Below are 13,600 nucleotides of genomic sequence, written 5' to 3'. Positions count from 1 at the left end.
ATTTGAGTATTTTTTTAATCCTGTTTTTCAAGCTCATTTTATTTATGCATGTCAGAAATAACTTGCATCTGTTTCGCTCATCTGGAGCCCCCCCTTGACAGATGGTTTACTGCAGTATATATGAGATTTCATTTTATAAGCTATGGCTGAGCTATGGCTTATAAAAATAAATCATCTCTTTCCGAGGGTGTGGTAGAATCATTTTTCTGGGAATGTTGACGTTAGTAACAAAGGGAATACATGTGATTATATCACATTGGAGCATTTAGCTCCAACCAATTGTTCTTACCCTGAAAGTCAATGCTAAAAGCAGCTTTATAATGACCTCCTCTGCCCTCTTCCCCGCCACCTATAAGGTGAGTGCAAAGATGGATTCAAATGTGACGTGCTGTCTCCGGAGGCTAGAGAGGAATGGCCTCTCCATTCAGTCCCTGCAGCTCCTCTGAGTCCTATTAATGCCAGTCCCCGCGGAAGCTCTGCCATCTGTCATCCCAGCCAGACAAAGGAAGTGTCCCGTTGGTGGCCATCGTCTGAGTAAATGAGGAGGGAGCTGGGGGAGGGGCCAGAAGGAAGGCCTGCTCAGCGGCGAGGAGAGAATTCACACTGTTGGCACGAGGATGCCCACAGGGACCCTTCCGGCAAAACTGGAAAATGGAGAAGAAAACGAGCCTCCATGGCGTCTGCTCTATTTCAGCTTCCCCAGCTGTGAGGGCACAGGTGCTTTACAGTGGGAGAGTGTGGCAACACGAACAAAACCCTTTTGTTTTGTTTCCATAGGTGCGTGATTTCTGGCCACTGAATTCCCAGAGATTGATTTTTTTTTTTAATTTTTTTAAAAAAATTTATTTTATATATACAAGAACTGGGGTACAGGCCAGATGTGCGGGAAGGTGAGAGGATTCACCAGAGACAGAGCGGGGAACAGAACAGGCAGACTGACGATATACACTGCTGAGGGGAGCAAGGGGCAAGACAGGAGAGGTCTGCTCACCATGTGGGTTGCTCTGAGGCCAGTGGGGATCGAACCTGCACTGCAGAGGCTGCAGACAGCTTCACAGCGCTGTGCTCAACCACCTGTGCCACCAGAGAGGCCCTGATTTTTTTCTTTAAAGAGGTCTCCAGGACATGCTTGGCAGGGCGGGGGCCAGTGTTCCATCCACAGAATGTTCTGGAAAAATTAGCAAGGGACTTGAGACATCCCATCCACAGTGCCACTTCCCAAAGATCGTGAATGTATCCAAAGCGCACAAGAACCTCTTGCCATTCTCGGTGGTGAGCTTTTCTTGACCTTTCCTGAAGCCATTTCCATTTTAACCACACTTGTACAGCTCTTAGAGTTAACATGTTTACTGCTACATAAGAGAGCAATTCCTTTTATTTGTCCAAAACTCATCTTCAAAGGCTGCCCAGGTGGCCTAAGTGTTAAGTCTCAGCACTATTACCACTGTGGCTTGAGTTCAATCCCCGGCCAGGGAGCTGACACACATGGCACAGCAGACCTCTCCTGTCTCACCCGCTGCTGCCCTCAGCAGTGGATTTCAATCAATCTGCCTGTTCTGCTCCCCACTCTGTCTCTGGAAAATCCTCTCACTCCCTTCACCTCTGGCCTGTACCCTAGTTTTTTTTACACAAACATAAATAAAAATAAATCTTAAAAAAAAAAAAGAACTCATCTTCAGGACATGGTGGCTTTTCCCGTAGACTGTCAGTTCTTACTGCCCCTGAGCTAGTCACCTTGCCCAGACTGGGGTGTTCTGTCTGTTTTCTGCATATTGAGGAATTTTTCAGTAGAGTTCATGCCCTTCAGCAATTGTCTTCAAAGCTGGAGGGAAGAATAGAAATATGTAATTAATCATAATCTTTGAAACTGGCTCTTTAGCTCTTTCCAAATTTCCAGATTTTATTCTAATTAAGGAATAATTCTAGAAAGATCTAGCATTCACCAGATCATTGTAACATGTAGATTTGGTGTGAAAGAACAGAACTTCATTCCTTGTGTTTTTCTGGACACATTTCATTTTCTCAACATTTGCCTATAAGATGTTCTCTGAGTTCCTATGTCTCTGACACTAAGCCTGGACATAGGGAACACAGCAATGAAAATGACTATTCTCAGTCTTCAGAAAGTCAGAGTCAGATGGGTTAGACACAACTGAAGTTAAAAACTAGCCCTTGAAAGCTGATTCTAGAACTGAAGAATCCAGAGAACAAGGGCCAGAGATAGGAACAAAATGGGGAGGGAGCACATGGTGGGGGTTTGCAGGTACACACTGGTCATGACACACAAAGGGGGGCCCTCTGCCCCCAAAATATAAAAAGTGATGAAAACCAAAATTACCGCCATTTAAAAAATTCAAAATAAAAATAAATAATAGATTCATCCCAACAGTACAGTCTCCCTATCTCTCTCTGTCTCTGTTTCTCTCTCTGTCTCTAACTCTCTCTGTCTCTTCCTGTCTTGCTCTCTCTCTGTTTCTGTGTCTCTCTCTGTCTCTCTGTGTCTCTCTCTGTGTCTCTGTGTCTGTGTCTCTCAGTCTCTCTCTGTCTCTTTCCCTCACCCTCTCTGTTTCTCTCCTTCTCTCTCTCTCTCCCTCTCTGTTTCTCTCCTTCTCTCTCTCTCTCCCTCTCTGTCTCTCTCTCTGTCTGTGTCTCTCTCTGTCTCTCTGTCTCTGTCTCTGTCTCTCTCTCAGCTTAGGCTCAGGATTTAAACAGCATAATTTCAGCCACATGCTATTCTTTTTCTCAGCACAAGTTTCTCATCATGTTGGATCATGTCCTCAAGGGATAGTCTCCTGCTTAGGAAGAGACAATGACAAGGGCACTTAGCAAAGCTATCTTCGTTTGCTTTTAAGTCTTAAGGCACATTATTAACTCAAATACCTTTTATTCATAAATACCTGTGTAAATAATTTTAATTTCTTGCATGATTTCCTCATGGCCCAAGCACTTACCGTGGGTTTGGATGTCTCTGAATTTCCTGTGAGAGACTCAATGAGAAGCCGCTCACGGAGTCTTGCTCTCAGTGCCCATGTCTGGAATGAGAAGACACTGAACAAGACCAAACTAAGGACAAGCAATTTGTTATAGCAAACTTTGCTTTTTCAGTTATCTAAAACTCTTCTTTTTTTTTTTTAAGATTTACTTCTTTTTGTGTTGAAGAACTGGGGTGCAGGCCAGAGGTGCAAGAGGTGAGACGATTCACTCACCAGAGTCAGAGTGGGGAGCAGAACAGGCAGATCGACTAAAATCCACTGCTAAAGGGAGCAGTGGGTGAGCCAGGAGAGGTCTGCTGCATACTGGGTAGGTCAGCTCCCTGGCCAGGATCGAACTCATGCCGTTGTAGTGATAGTGCTGAGACTTAACCCCTAGGCCACCAGGGAGACCCTAAAAACTCATTTTCTTCAAGGCTATGATTTCTTGCAATCTGAAACAGGTTACTACTGCTTCGTGGGCCTGAACTAGAGGCCAGAGCCTGGCCAAGTGGCCACACCAGGTGGGTCAGAAGGCCCTGGGCACAGCTCAGCCACAATGCTAACTGGCAGCTCTACTGACTAATAGGCTTTTAAAAATATTCGGATGGCATATGCCATGAAACTTTATTACATGGTAGAACAATCAGCACTTCGTGGCCTTCTTTCTTAGTTGGAAAAATAGCACCTTTCTCCAGACTGTTGTTATTTCCTCTACTAAATGAGGGTGATAGTTAATAAAAAATCCTTTTAAAACTAACTAACCCAGGAATCTAGACACTCCCACCAAGTCAGAAGATAAAATTACCATTAGAATGTCATTTTTGACAATCAAGTAAGATTCATTAAAAGTGCAAACTATGAGGAAGAGGTAATTCCACCAATGCCATGCAGAGATTTCTCATTAAAAGGAGGCAGGGAGATATTTCAGCAAGGAGATTAATAGAAATAATGTATGGATACTAATCCGACCTCCTTGCTGACTTACATTAAGCAATGGAGTTGAAACGACGGGGGTAAATGCAAAATTCCTCATATGATTAATGCTGAAACACCCAGTCTCTTGTTACGGTTGATTGTACATTCACAACAACACACTTGGGAAAATAGCAATGGAAGTACTTTCTATTCTTCTCCTATTGGTATCTCATATCCTTTCCATTTGGGTCATTCCAGGGACTCAAATTTATTTTTTATGGTAAGCAGTGTCTCTCAGAATGTGTAATCTATTTCTTAAGGAAAACATGCGCCATCTGAAAATTTAGTATTCCATCTTTTTTGTTCAAATGGTGAGTGTCCTGGGCCATCATAAAGCATTAAGGTTTACACAATGTTTATTTCACAGACTCATCAAGATGTTTAGGATTGGGGGGGGAGGTCTATATGGTGGCCCAGGTGTTAATTCTCAATACTATCATTACCATGGCCTGCATTTGATCCCCGGCCAGGGAGATGACCCACATGGCACAGCAGACCTCTCCTGTCTCCCTGCTGCTTCCCTCAGCAGTGGATTTCAGTAGATCTGCCTGTTATGCTCCCCATTCTGCCTCTGGTGAGTCCTCTCATGTCCCACACCTCTGGCCTACACCCCTGTTCTTCTACACCAAAATATATATATATATATCTTTAGGATTGGGAAGAAAACTTAAGGATTTTATAGCTCAACCCCCTCACTTTCAGACAGGAATACAGAGGTTGAGTTGCCCTGTCTGATCTTGTTTAATGCATTATATTGTTTAAGTTACAAAAGTTACAGTATTTTGTAAGGAAACCAATGGAAAACTAACACAGCATTCATTCGTTTGTCAAAACTTATAGAATCGTATATATCAAATGAAATAGACCTTACTGCACGTAAATTAAAAAAATAAGTCAGCAATTTTTAAAGTTAAAAAATGAAGAGGAAAAGGCATTATCAAGGTAACAAAACATTGCATGGGAAAATGGAAGGATGGGTGACAGGGAAAGATAAACATCCTTCCTCTGTGCAAATTGACAGGGGGTGGGGCAGAGGTTATGTCAGGTGAGCTGAGAACAAGTGAGAAAGTAAGAACTATTTTGTCTACATTATTATTATTGTCTACATTATTATTTGTCTACATGCCCACAGCCATGCTCCAGGTGTCCTCAAACTTGGAAACTTCAAGTTTCAGCTGAATCCTTGTGACAGTGGGGGAAGGACAGTTATAGATCTCTAGAAGCAATAGGAACGCCACCTCACCCTTTACTCTCCCTCTGCACTTTCCCACCACATGGGGGAGATGTGGGCCGCTCCCCTCTCCTTTAATTTCAAATTTTGTGTGTATGAAAGACCACTTCTCAGACTAATTCTTCTGCAAGCTATAAACTGCCAATTGTCAAAGATTTTTTTTTAAGATTTTTTTAAACAAATTTCTTTTTTTTTAAAGATTTATTTATTTATTTATTTATTTATACAAGCACTGGGTACAGTCAGAAGTGCGGGAGGGTGAGAGAATTCACCAGAGCCAGAGTGGGGAGCAGAGCAGGCAGACTGATGAGATACACTGCTGAGGGGAGCAGTGGGCGCGGCAGGAGGGTCTGTCACACCATGTGGGAACCTCACTGGTGGCCAGGGATCAAACTGGCACTGAAGAGGCTGTGGGCAGCTTCACAGCCCAGCACTCAACCACTGTGCCACCAGGGAAGGCCCTGTCAAAGATTTTTTAAAAACATGCTAAATAAACTGATCTCCAATCCATATTTACATATGGCAACATACTGTCCATTTGGATAACTGGTCTGGGATGCCTACTCTTTGACATCAGTAATCCACACCATTTGTTCCAAGCTGCAATTTCTGATCACCTCACCTTAAGGATATATCTTTGTGCCAAACCTTATCCACTCTTCTCTCTCTCTTTTTTGCCACCTAGATCCTATATTAACTGGAATGAAGAGGCAGAAGAATGAAATTGTTGAATTAAGACTATCCTGCATTTTTGGCAAACCTAATATGTTTCAGAGAGTTTTCAAATACAACTCTCATTTTCACCTCAAGAGTAATTGTTGGAGGTGGTTACATTGGTATTATTTTCCATTTCGCAGGTTAAGAAATTGGATTCACATGACTATTAAGTAGAAGGATTTGGGGGGAAAGATCAGAAGCCTAGAACTGGAAGCATCTAGTTCAGTTTCTACAACTTGAAAATAAATTATCGAGCTCTATACAGGTTAAAGAGGCAATCCAGGTCTATTATCTTAGTGTTAGAATCGGATCTCCACCTGCTGATTTCCAGCCTACAGCTCAGTTGGTGTGTTGTTCCCTTTCCAAATCAGAAAAGATGTGTCAGAGCAGGAAAATGATATCCATTAACTGATGTCAGGCAATGCATTTTTTTAATTTATTCCTCCTCCATCCCACCTAAATATTTAAACTCCAGGTCAAAACATAACATAAAGTGATTATTTGTCATGGAAGTTTGGTGATCAAAAAACCCAGCACTATTGAATTTCAGTAGAAAAAAAATGAAAATGTGGGGTGCTCCCCTTTCCTCCTTGGGGTTCTGTCTTAGTTTGATCTGTCTTAGTGCACATTCACCACATATGCAGAAGGAATTCATGTGTAATCCCTGATTTTATTTTTTCTCTTTGTGCACTAACATTCCCTGAGCATCTTTCACTGAAACAAAAGCAGCATTCTCCCAGCTCCGTGAGCAGTCCTCTTTCTCCTCTCTGATTATGTGACGTGTCTGGCCTTCATTTTCTGACATCTTGATACCCCAGTCCAGTGCGAGCAAGGGCAGGTTCACTGTCAATTCAGGCAGACAGATAAAGAAGAGTCCCAGAGTCCTCGGTGGATTTTTCAGGCTTTGATGCTCTCTCAGGGAACCAGGCACACAGGCACACCAGGCAGGGAGGCTGCCATGCAAGGAGGCAGGCACAGGGAGGAGGGGAGGAGAGGAGCTGGGAGTCAGGCAGGCAGCCAAGCTTCCCAGCCCCCCTCCAAATCTTTACACTTTTTCTCAAGGCTCTCTCTGGTGTTCTCTCATGGTCTCACCTCTTCGTAGCATGCAGCTCATCCTCTCATAGCCATCTCTCAGAGCCTTTCTTATATCCCTGGCCTCTAGGCTCAGGTGTACACACTTATGCATGCCCAGAGCATGCTCCAGGTGTCCACAAACCCATGCTCCCAAGGGTCTTCTGCATTAACACAATCAAGGCAGCAGGTGACAGCCACAGAAGCTAGAGGCTAAAAAGCCTGATTAATCCATTTACCCTACACGCAGAAATAAGAACCCATTTATGGACTGCTGTAAGCACAAGTTTGTAAAAAAATCACCTAGCGATGATTCATATTTCCCCAAGGGACTTTGAGGAGTTGAGAAGGTGATGGTCAGTCATACAAGTTGTAGGGTAAGTAAAGTATCAGGCTTTTCTGCCCTCCCACCATTAGGATTGATGATAGATCCCTGCGGTCCTGAATACACGCCTGATGGCAGGCACCTGGATTGGGTTGCAGGCATACATAGGTGGGATACACCTGAGCTTTTACTGGGCTTATAAGGGTGGTGTCATGGGGAAGCCAGCAGAGCGGAAAGAAGGGAACAAGAGCGAGAGAGAACAAGAGCGAAAGAAGCAGAAAATCAGAGGCCACGAGAGAACACCAGAGGGCCCAGAAAGAGTGAAGACTTGCTGAGGGCTGGGAGGCCTGCTAGCCTCCTGGCCCCCCAGCACCCCTGCCTGCCGTGTACCTGGTAAACTCAAAAAAAACCCTGAAAAAGCCACCGAGGACTCTCCTTTACCTGTTTGCAGAGAATCATAGAGATCTTGCATTGTGCCCTCCTGCGGCTACACAAGTTCAAGGGCCTCTTCCCCTCACTATTCTGGCTTTGTGGTATGTAGTTCACAAGAGAATAAGTAGGAATCTCAGTTGCTTAGTATCAGGGAAACAACAAACTCCTTGGTACTGGATGAGAGTCTTCCAAGTTTTTCCTGACACCCATCACTCAGTCTCCTCCTGCCCATTTACCCCCTATGATAGCCCATTTTCCACCTATTCTTTTTTTTAAAGATTTATTTATGCATACAAGAACTGGGTTACAGGCCAGAGATGCGGGGAGGGGGGGGTGTGAGGGGTGAGAGGAGTCACCAGAGACAGAGTGGGGAACAGACCAGGCAGACTGACTGAAATCCACTGCTGAGGGGAGCAGCAGGCAAGTCAGGAGAGGTCTGCTGCATCATGCGGGTAGCTCCCTGGCCAGCTGGGGATCGAACTCATGTTGCAGAGGCTGCAGATTGCCTCAGTGCAGTGTTCAACCCCTTGTGCCACCAGGGAGGCCCAGCCCCTTTTCTTTTCCTTCTCTCTCTTTCCTTGGTTCCTCACGACCGTATCACCTGATCTTTTTCTGATGGTACCTGCAGCACAGAAAACATAAGTTAAATTTTCCCAGACTGTTCTCTGTCCTGTTTTTCTTTCAACCACATAAATGACTACTTCATCTAATTTAATTCCATTTTCTCAACATCTTCAGAATATATGGCTTGTATCTCGATTTGGTGCCTCTTAAATATAGCCTTTCCTACTTACCTGTTGATGCCTCTATCCTACTCCCCAACAAAGATGACGAATTCCTCCCTGTGAGGGAGAAGCATCTCCTGTAAGTCTCCTGCCCAGAGCCTGTTGGGAGAATATGAAGCACTTAGTAATGACACTCATCTGTGCATGTGATTGTAATTCTCGACTTGAGCTTTTTTAAATTTGTTTTATGCTTGATTCTTAAGGTCGATCTGTTTCAATTTGGAAGATCCAGGTGGATGAAGCATTCTAAATATTTTATCATACCTAGAAACAAAGTTTTCAGAGTCCTGAATTACTTTCTAGTTTAGGTGTGCAAAATAAATCATTCATTCTAGCAAGAGTTTCCATTACAAATATTAGAAACCCAGTAGAGTTGAATGATTTCAGGTTAGGCAGATTTAAAATCTAGTGTCATTTGGTTTTTATAGATTCTCTTCATAGAGAAGTTTTACCTTTCTATGCATATTAAGACATTATCATGGGGCCTCCCCTAGTGCCGCAGCAGTTGAGCGCTGGGCTGCAAGGCTGCCTGCAGCCTCTGCAGCGCCGCTTCGTTCCCCGGCCGCTGGCAAGGGTCCCACAAAAAAAAAAAAAAAAAAAAAAGACATTATCATGGCTTAGGCAAAACCTGGATGAAAATAATAGTAACTATTCCTGAATTTCTATTATGTACCAGGCACTGTGCTTAGCATGTAACAATCTTGTGACATGCTAACAGCTTTAACAACCAGCCTAAGGTCGCATAAGTAGTCGGTTGTAGAGCCTGGATTAAAACCCTTCAACTTCACATATAACAGGAGCTTGAAAAGGTGAAATGATGATGATAAAATACTTTCTGAAACTCCCCACAAGATTATATTTCTATGTAGTTATATATTCTGTTAGATTATATATTGGAAAATACACTTACCATTTTTGGTTTAATATTTGTCTAAGATCCTGTCTCTCCTATCCCAAGAGCTCTATAACCATGCAAAGCAGTAACTTAATAATGTTCCATACCACTATTTTCAAATGCAAAATAAAATAATTTTGACACAAGGCATATATTAATTATAACTAAAGCTTTTAGCACTTCTTACATATATCACCTAATTTGCTACAGCAAACCTATGAGGAAAAGATTACTATCTTATTATGACACACTTGATATTTAAAAACATAAAGTAATTTATGATTATAATAAAAATTATATTGGAATCTAGTATCCACTGAAAGTTTTTCCATTTGTGGATATAAAGATATCACTAGATAATATGACTCTAAGCAATGTCTTATTTATATGTGATTTTTAAATACTACAAAGACATTTTAGTACTTAGAATCTCTCCAAATCATGTCTTCTAAACACTTCATTAGCTTTGGTTATATTTATATGTCTGGTAAATGGATTCTTCAATGAAAATTTGATGCAATAATCTTTGAAGTCTTGAAATGACTGCTCAAGGATTATTGATCTGAATCACTTCAACTAATGGCTTAATCAACAGGTCACCTACAAGCAGCAATGTGAATTCAATTGATATACTGCTGTGCTTGCATTGCAAAGTGATTTATTTCTTGCCCAGGCATAATTATAAAACTGTAAGAGATGTTCAATCAGAGTTAGACTTTCCTAAGAATTTCCTCAGAACTTTGTTTTTAAACATTAATGGGAATGTTCTAGAGAATAACCTATATGGGACCAATTTTGAGTGTACCTGTGATGCCTATAAAACAAGGTGGTTTAATCTGGTTAGTGTCAACACTATAAATTACTGGTTCTAAGACCTACAGCTATATTTTCACTTGCAGAGAATCCATTTAGGAAATCCCCTCTGCCAATTCACTTAATGGCAGCATAGCACTCTCAAAATTAATTGTTAGCAGGTCTAAGACATTAACAATTTATGCTATTACACCATTATCTCCATTTTCTTGGAGAAAAGTCTACTGCAATTTTATAGATTTTTGACTAATGCAGTGTTTCTTTTTTTAATGCAGGTAAATGGTTTAACTATGGAATTATCTTTCTTGTCTTGATATTGGATCTTAATATGTGGAAGAATCAGATATTTTATAAGCCTCATGAATACGGACAGTATATCGGCCCAGGACAGAAGATATATACAGTGAAAGACTCAGAAAGTTTAAAGGATTTAAATAGAACCAGGCTATCCTGGGAATGGAGATCCAATCACACTAACCCACAGACAAATAAAACATATGCTGAGGAGGACTTGTTCTTACATAGCAGGTTCATAGGGGCTAGCCTTGACATCAAATGTCTGGCTTTCATTCCAAGTTTGATAGCCTTTGTGTGGTTTGGATTCTTCATCTGGTTCTTTGGACGGTTTCTGAAAAATGAGCAAGGCATGGAGAACCAAGACAAGACTTATACTCGCATGAAAAGGAAATCCCCATCAGAACATAGCAAAGACATGGGAATCACACGTGAGAACACCCAGGCCTCCGTGGAAGACCCGTTGAATGACCCTCCCTTGGTCTGCATCAGATCTGACTTCAATGAGATTGTCTACAAGACTTCCCACCTAACGTCGGAAAACTTGAGCTCACACTTGAACGAATCTACCAGCACTACAGAAGCTGACCCAGATCCAATGACTTCTAAAAGTACGTCTACAAACTAGGCTCACTTACTTGACGATAGCACAAAAAGCAACCTGGAGTGTCCCTTTAAAGAGTTAGTCTTTCCTTTTGTAAATGTAAGGTTTACGTAGTCTTAGGTCAAGGAATACCAACAAAGCCACAACGGTGCTCAATATGCTTTTTCTAGGACTCATTGTTTTCTATTTGTATTATGAGACACGTGCCTACTGTCTATCTAACGGTCCTCTAGAGACTGCTTTTCACAACTGCACAAGCTATTTACTGACTTGACAGCATAGTAGAATATTAGCTGATTACCTGTGTATCTGATGTTCAACCATAGTGGTGCCTTGAGACATTAAACTGTTTTTAACTGTACCAGAAATGAAGAGTGGAACAGTTCTCTAACCTACTTCACATAGGTTTTTTGTATCCAATACTTTGATCTACACTTGATGTCTGAGCAGGACACAGAATAGCCAAGATGTGGCTCAGGAAGTGTTTCTTGGCTTATGATGCAGCGGCAGAACTACTGACTTTGACAGAGACTACAGAGAAGCATGGTGATCACCTTCACATTTTGGTTGGCTGCCTACAAATCCAAATCCAGATGCAAAATCCAGTAACAGGAGAAGGATAATCTAGCATGGGTCACTACTTGTGAAATGTGACTTTCTCCAACCAGTAATTGCAATTAGATGATAATACCTAATTATGTTTTCCTAATTAAAGATAAATTGCGACTTGATTAAATTTCCTGCCCTCGCCTTTGGGAACAAAGGTTAAGAGGCACAGTTGGGTGAATTCTCAAAGTTATTGGCATTTACACAAAGCCCTAGAAAACAGAAGAACTGAAGTTTTAATCTTGCGAGGGTTGTAGATCCTACCATCGACTATGTTTGTACATCTTTCTGTAAACATGGCTCAGGACAGTGAAAATTGAGAAACATATGCCAACCCTGGCAAGGGGACTCCTCTCAAAATCATGCAGCAGAACCACGGGAGGTAGAAAAAGACATGCATGAAAGAATCTGTTTAGTGGCTTGTACGTGTGCATTTTTTTCTTTTTTTTTAAGAATTAAACATTGCATATTAATAAATAAGAATTATAAATCAGCACTTAAGAGATGTCATTTTTTCTTTGTAATAGAGGAATTAGAGTTGTTTCTTTCTTTGTGTAACAGCCACCCATTTAAATGTTACAGAATTTTTAACTCCATGACAGGTAAGTTAAGAAATGGAACTCTCCCAACTTGCTTTTAAATTTTATTTCATAAATCATGGTTACATGTTCCTTGAGGGGCTTAGGAGAGATCACTTTTAAGGCTAAATTACTTTCCTGTCACATACTGATATAGCTGTATTTTGTCTTTATGATCTTTTAAATCTCTCTTGTTTTGATCTATCTGCTTTTAAGCTTGCAGAATGCTGAATTTAGCATGCATAATAGAAATATGCATTTATCTGTCACTTAGGAGCTAGCTTTAATAAGCATATTTCTATAGCTATTTACTAAACTATTGGAACCGTGCCCCTGCTGTTTCTTTTTCCTTCAGTAGCCATACATGATGTTATTTAGAATCATAAATATTCCTGAAACTAAAAATGCAGAGATCGAACTCCTACAATAACTCTTTGACCAACATGTCCAAAGAAACCATATTACCCCATGATAGGTGGTAATGTTGGCCACCACCAAATTTGCATAGAATAGAAATATTCAACATTTGACTCTGGAACAAGTAAATAATACTAACTTGCACTGTATCTTTATTTATTCTGAAACTCAATGTATTGTTCAATAAAGAAGGAAGTTGATTTTTAGAAAATGTTTTTTTTTTAAATCAGCATGTACTTCTTATGAAAATATTATTTGAGAATCTACATGGGTTTGAAGAAAAAGTACTTTAATAAGGAAATCTAAGTAGCAGAAAGAAGATTGAAATAAAACCTTAGATTTTGTATTTTTAAGGTTTGACTAGTAAAGCTGCCTCTCAACTGATATGAAAATATATCTTAATGTTGCCATAAGTTTGATATCAAATGTAATAACTTCCAGAAATGGTGTTTTAATAGTCTAACAAGATTCCAACCTTTGAAGGCTTCCAATATTCAATCATACATATCAATCTTGACATTTTTCTCTACAAATGGTTTTCCTTCCTTTCTTTTCTACCTCTTTTATCTGTTACACATCCCCTTTGCAATTTTATCAACTAAAGGTTAGAAAATGAGGTCAGGGAGGTTACTCAAAATATTAAGAAAAAAACAGACCTACCATCTGATCCAGCAATTCCACCCCTAGGTGTCTACCCAAAGAATGCATAAACACTAATTCAAAGGGATATATGCACTCCTGTGTTCATTGCAGCACTATGTACAATAAACAATTTGTGGTAACAACCTATGTGTCCAAAGACAGATGAGTAAATTAAGAAGATGTAGTCTATATGCACAATGGAATTCTACTCAGATATTAAAAAGAGATGAACTCTTGCCATTT

The 13,600-nt window shown here is 40.8% G+C and overlaps 1 protein-coding gene across 6 annotated transcripts in view; it reads left to right on the top strand.

The window, feature by feature from the left end:
- The window catches only part of TMEM117 (transmembrane protein 117), a 460,174-nt gene extending 447,958 nt beyond the window's left edge, over positions 1-12,216 (top strand). For all 6 annotated transcript variants that reach the window (XM_054696285.1, XM_054696284.1, XM_054696283.1 and 3 more), the window contains one exon: positions 10,492-12,216. In XM_054696285.1, the coding sequence (XP_054552260.1) occupies positions 10,492-11,138 (647 nt within the window). In that variant the 3' untranslated portion in view covers positions 11,139-12,216. The remainder of the gene's footprint in view (positions 1-10,491) is intronic.
- Positions 12,217-13,600: the final 1,384 nt, after the last annotated feature.

Source organism: Talpa occidentalis, unplaced genomic scaffold (assembly GCF_014898055.3).
Source record: "Talpa occidentalis isolate TD23 unplaced genomic scaffold, MPIMG_talOcc4v2.1 talOcc4.16, whole genome shotgun sequence".
NCBI lineage: Eukaryota > Metazoa > Chordata > Mammalia > Eulipotyphla > Talpidae > Talpa > Talpa occidentalis.
Note: the sequence above shows the minus strand (reverse complement) of the source record. Positions and strands in the feature narration are given on the sequence as shown.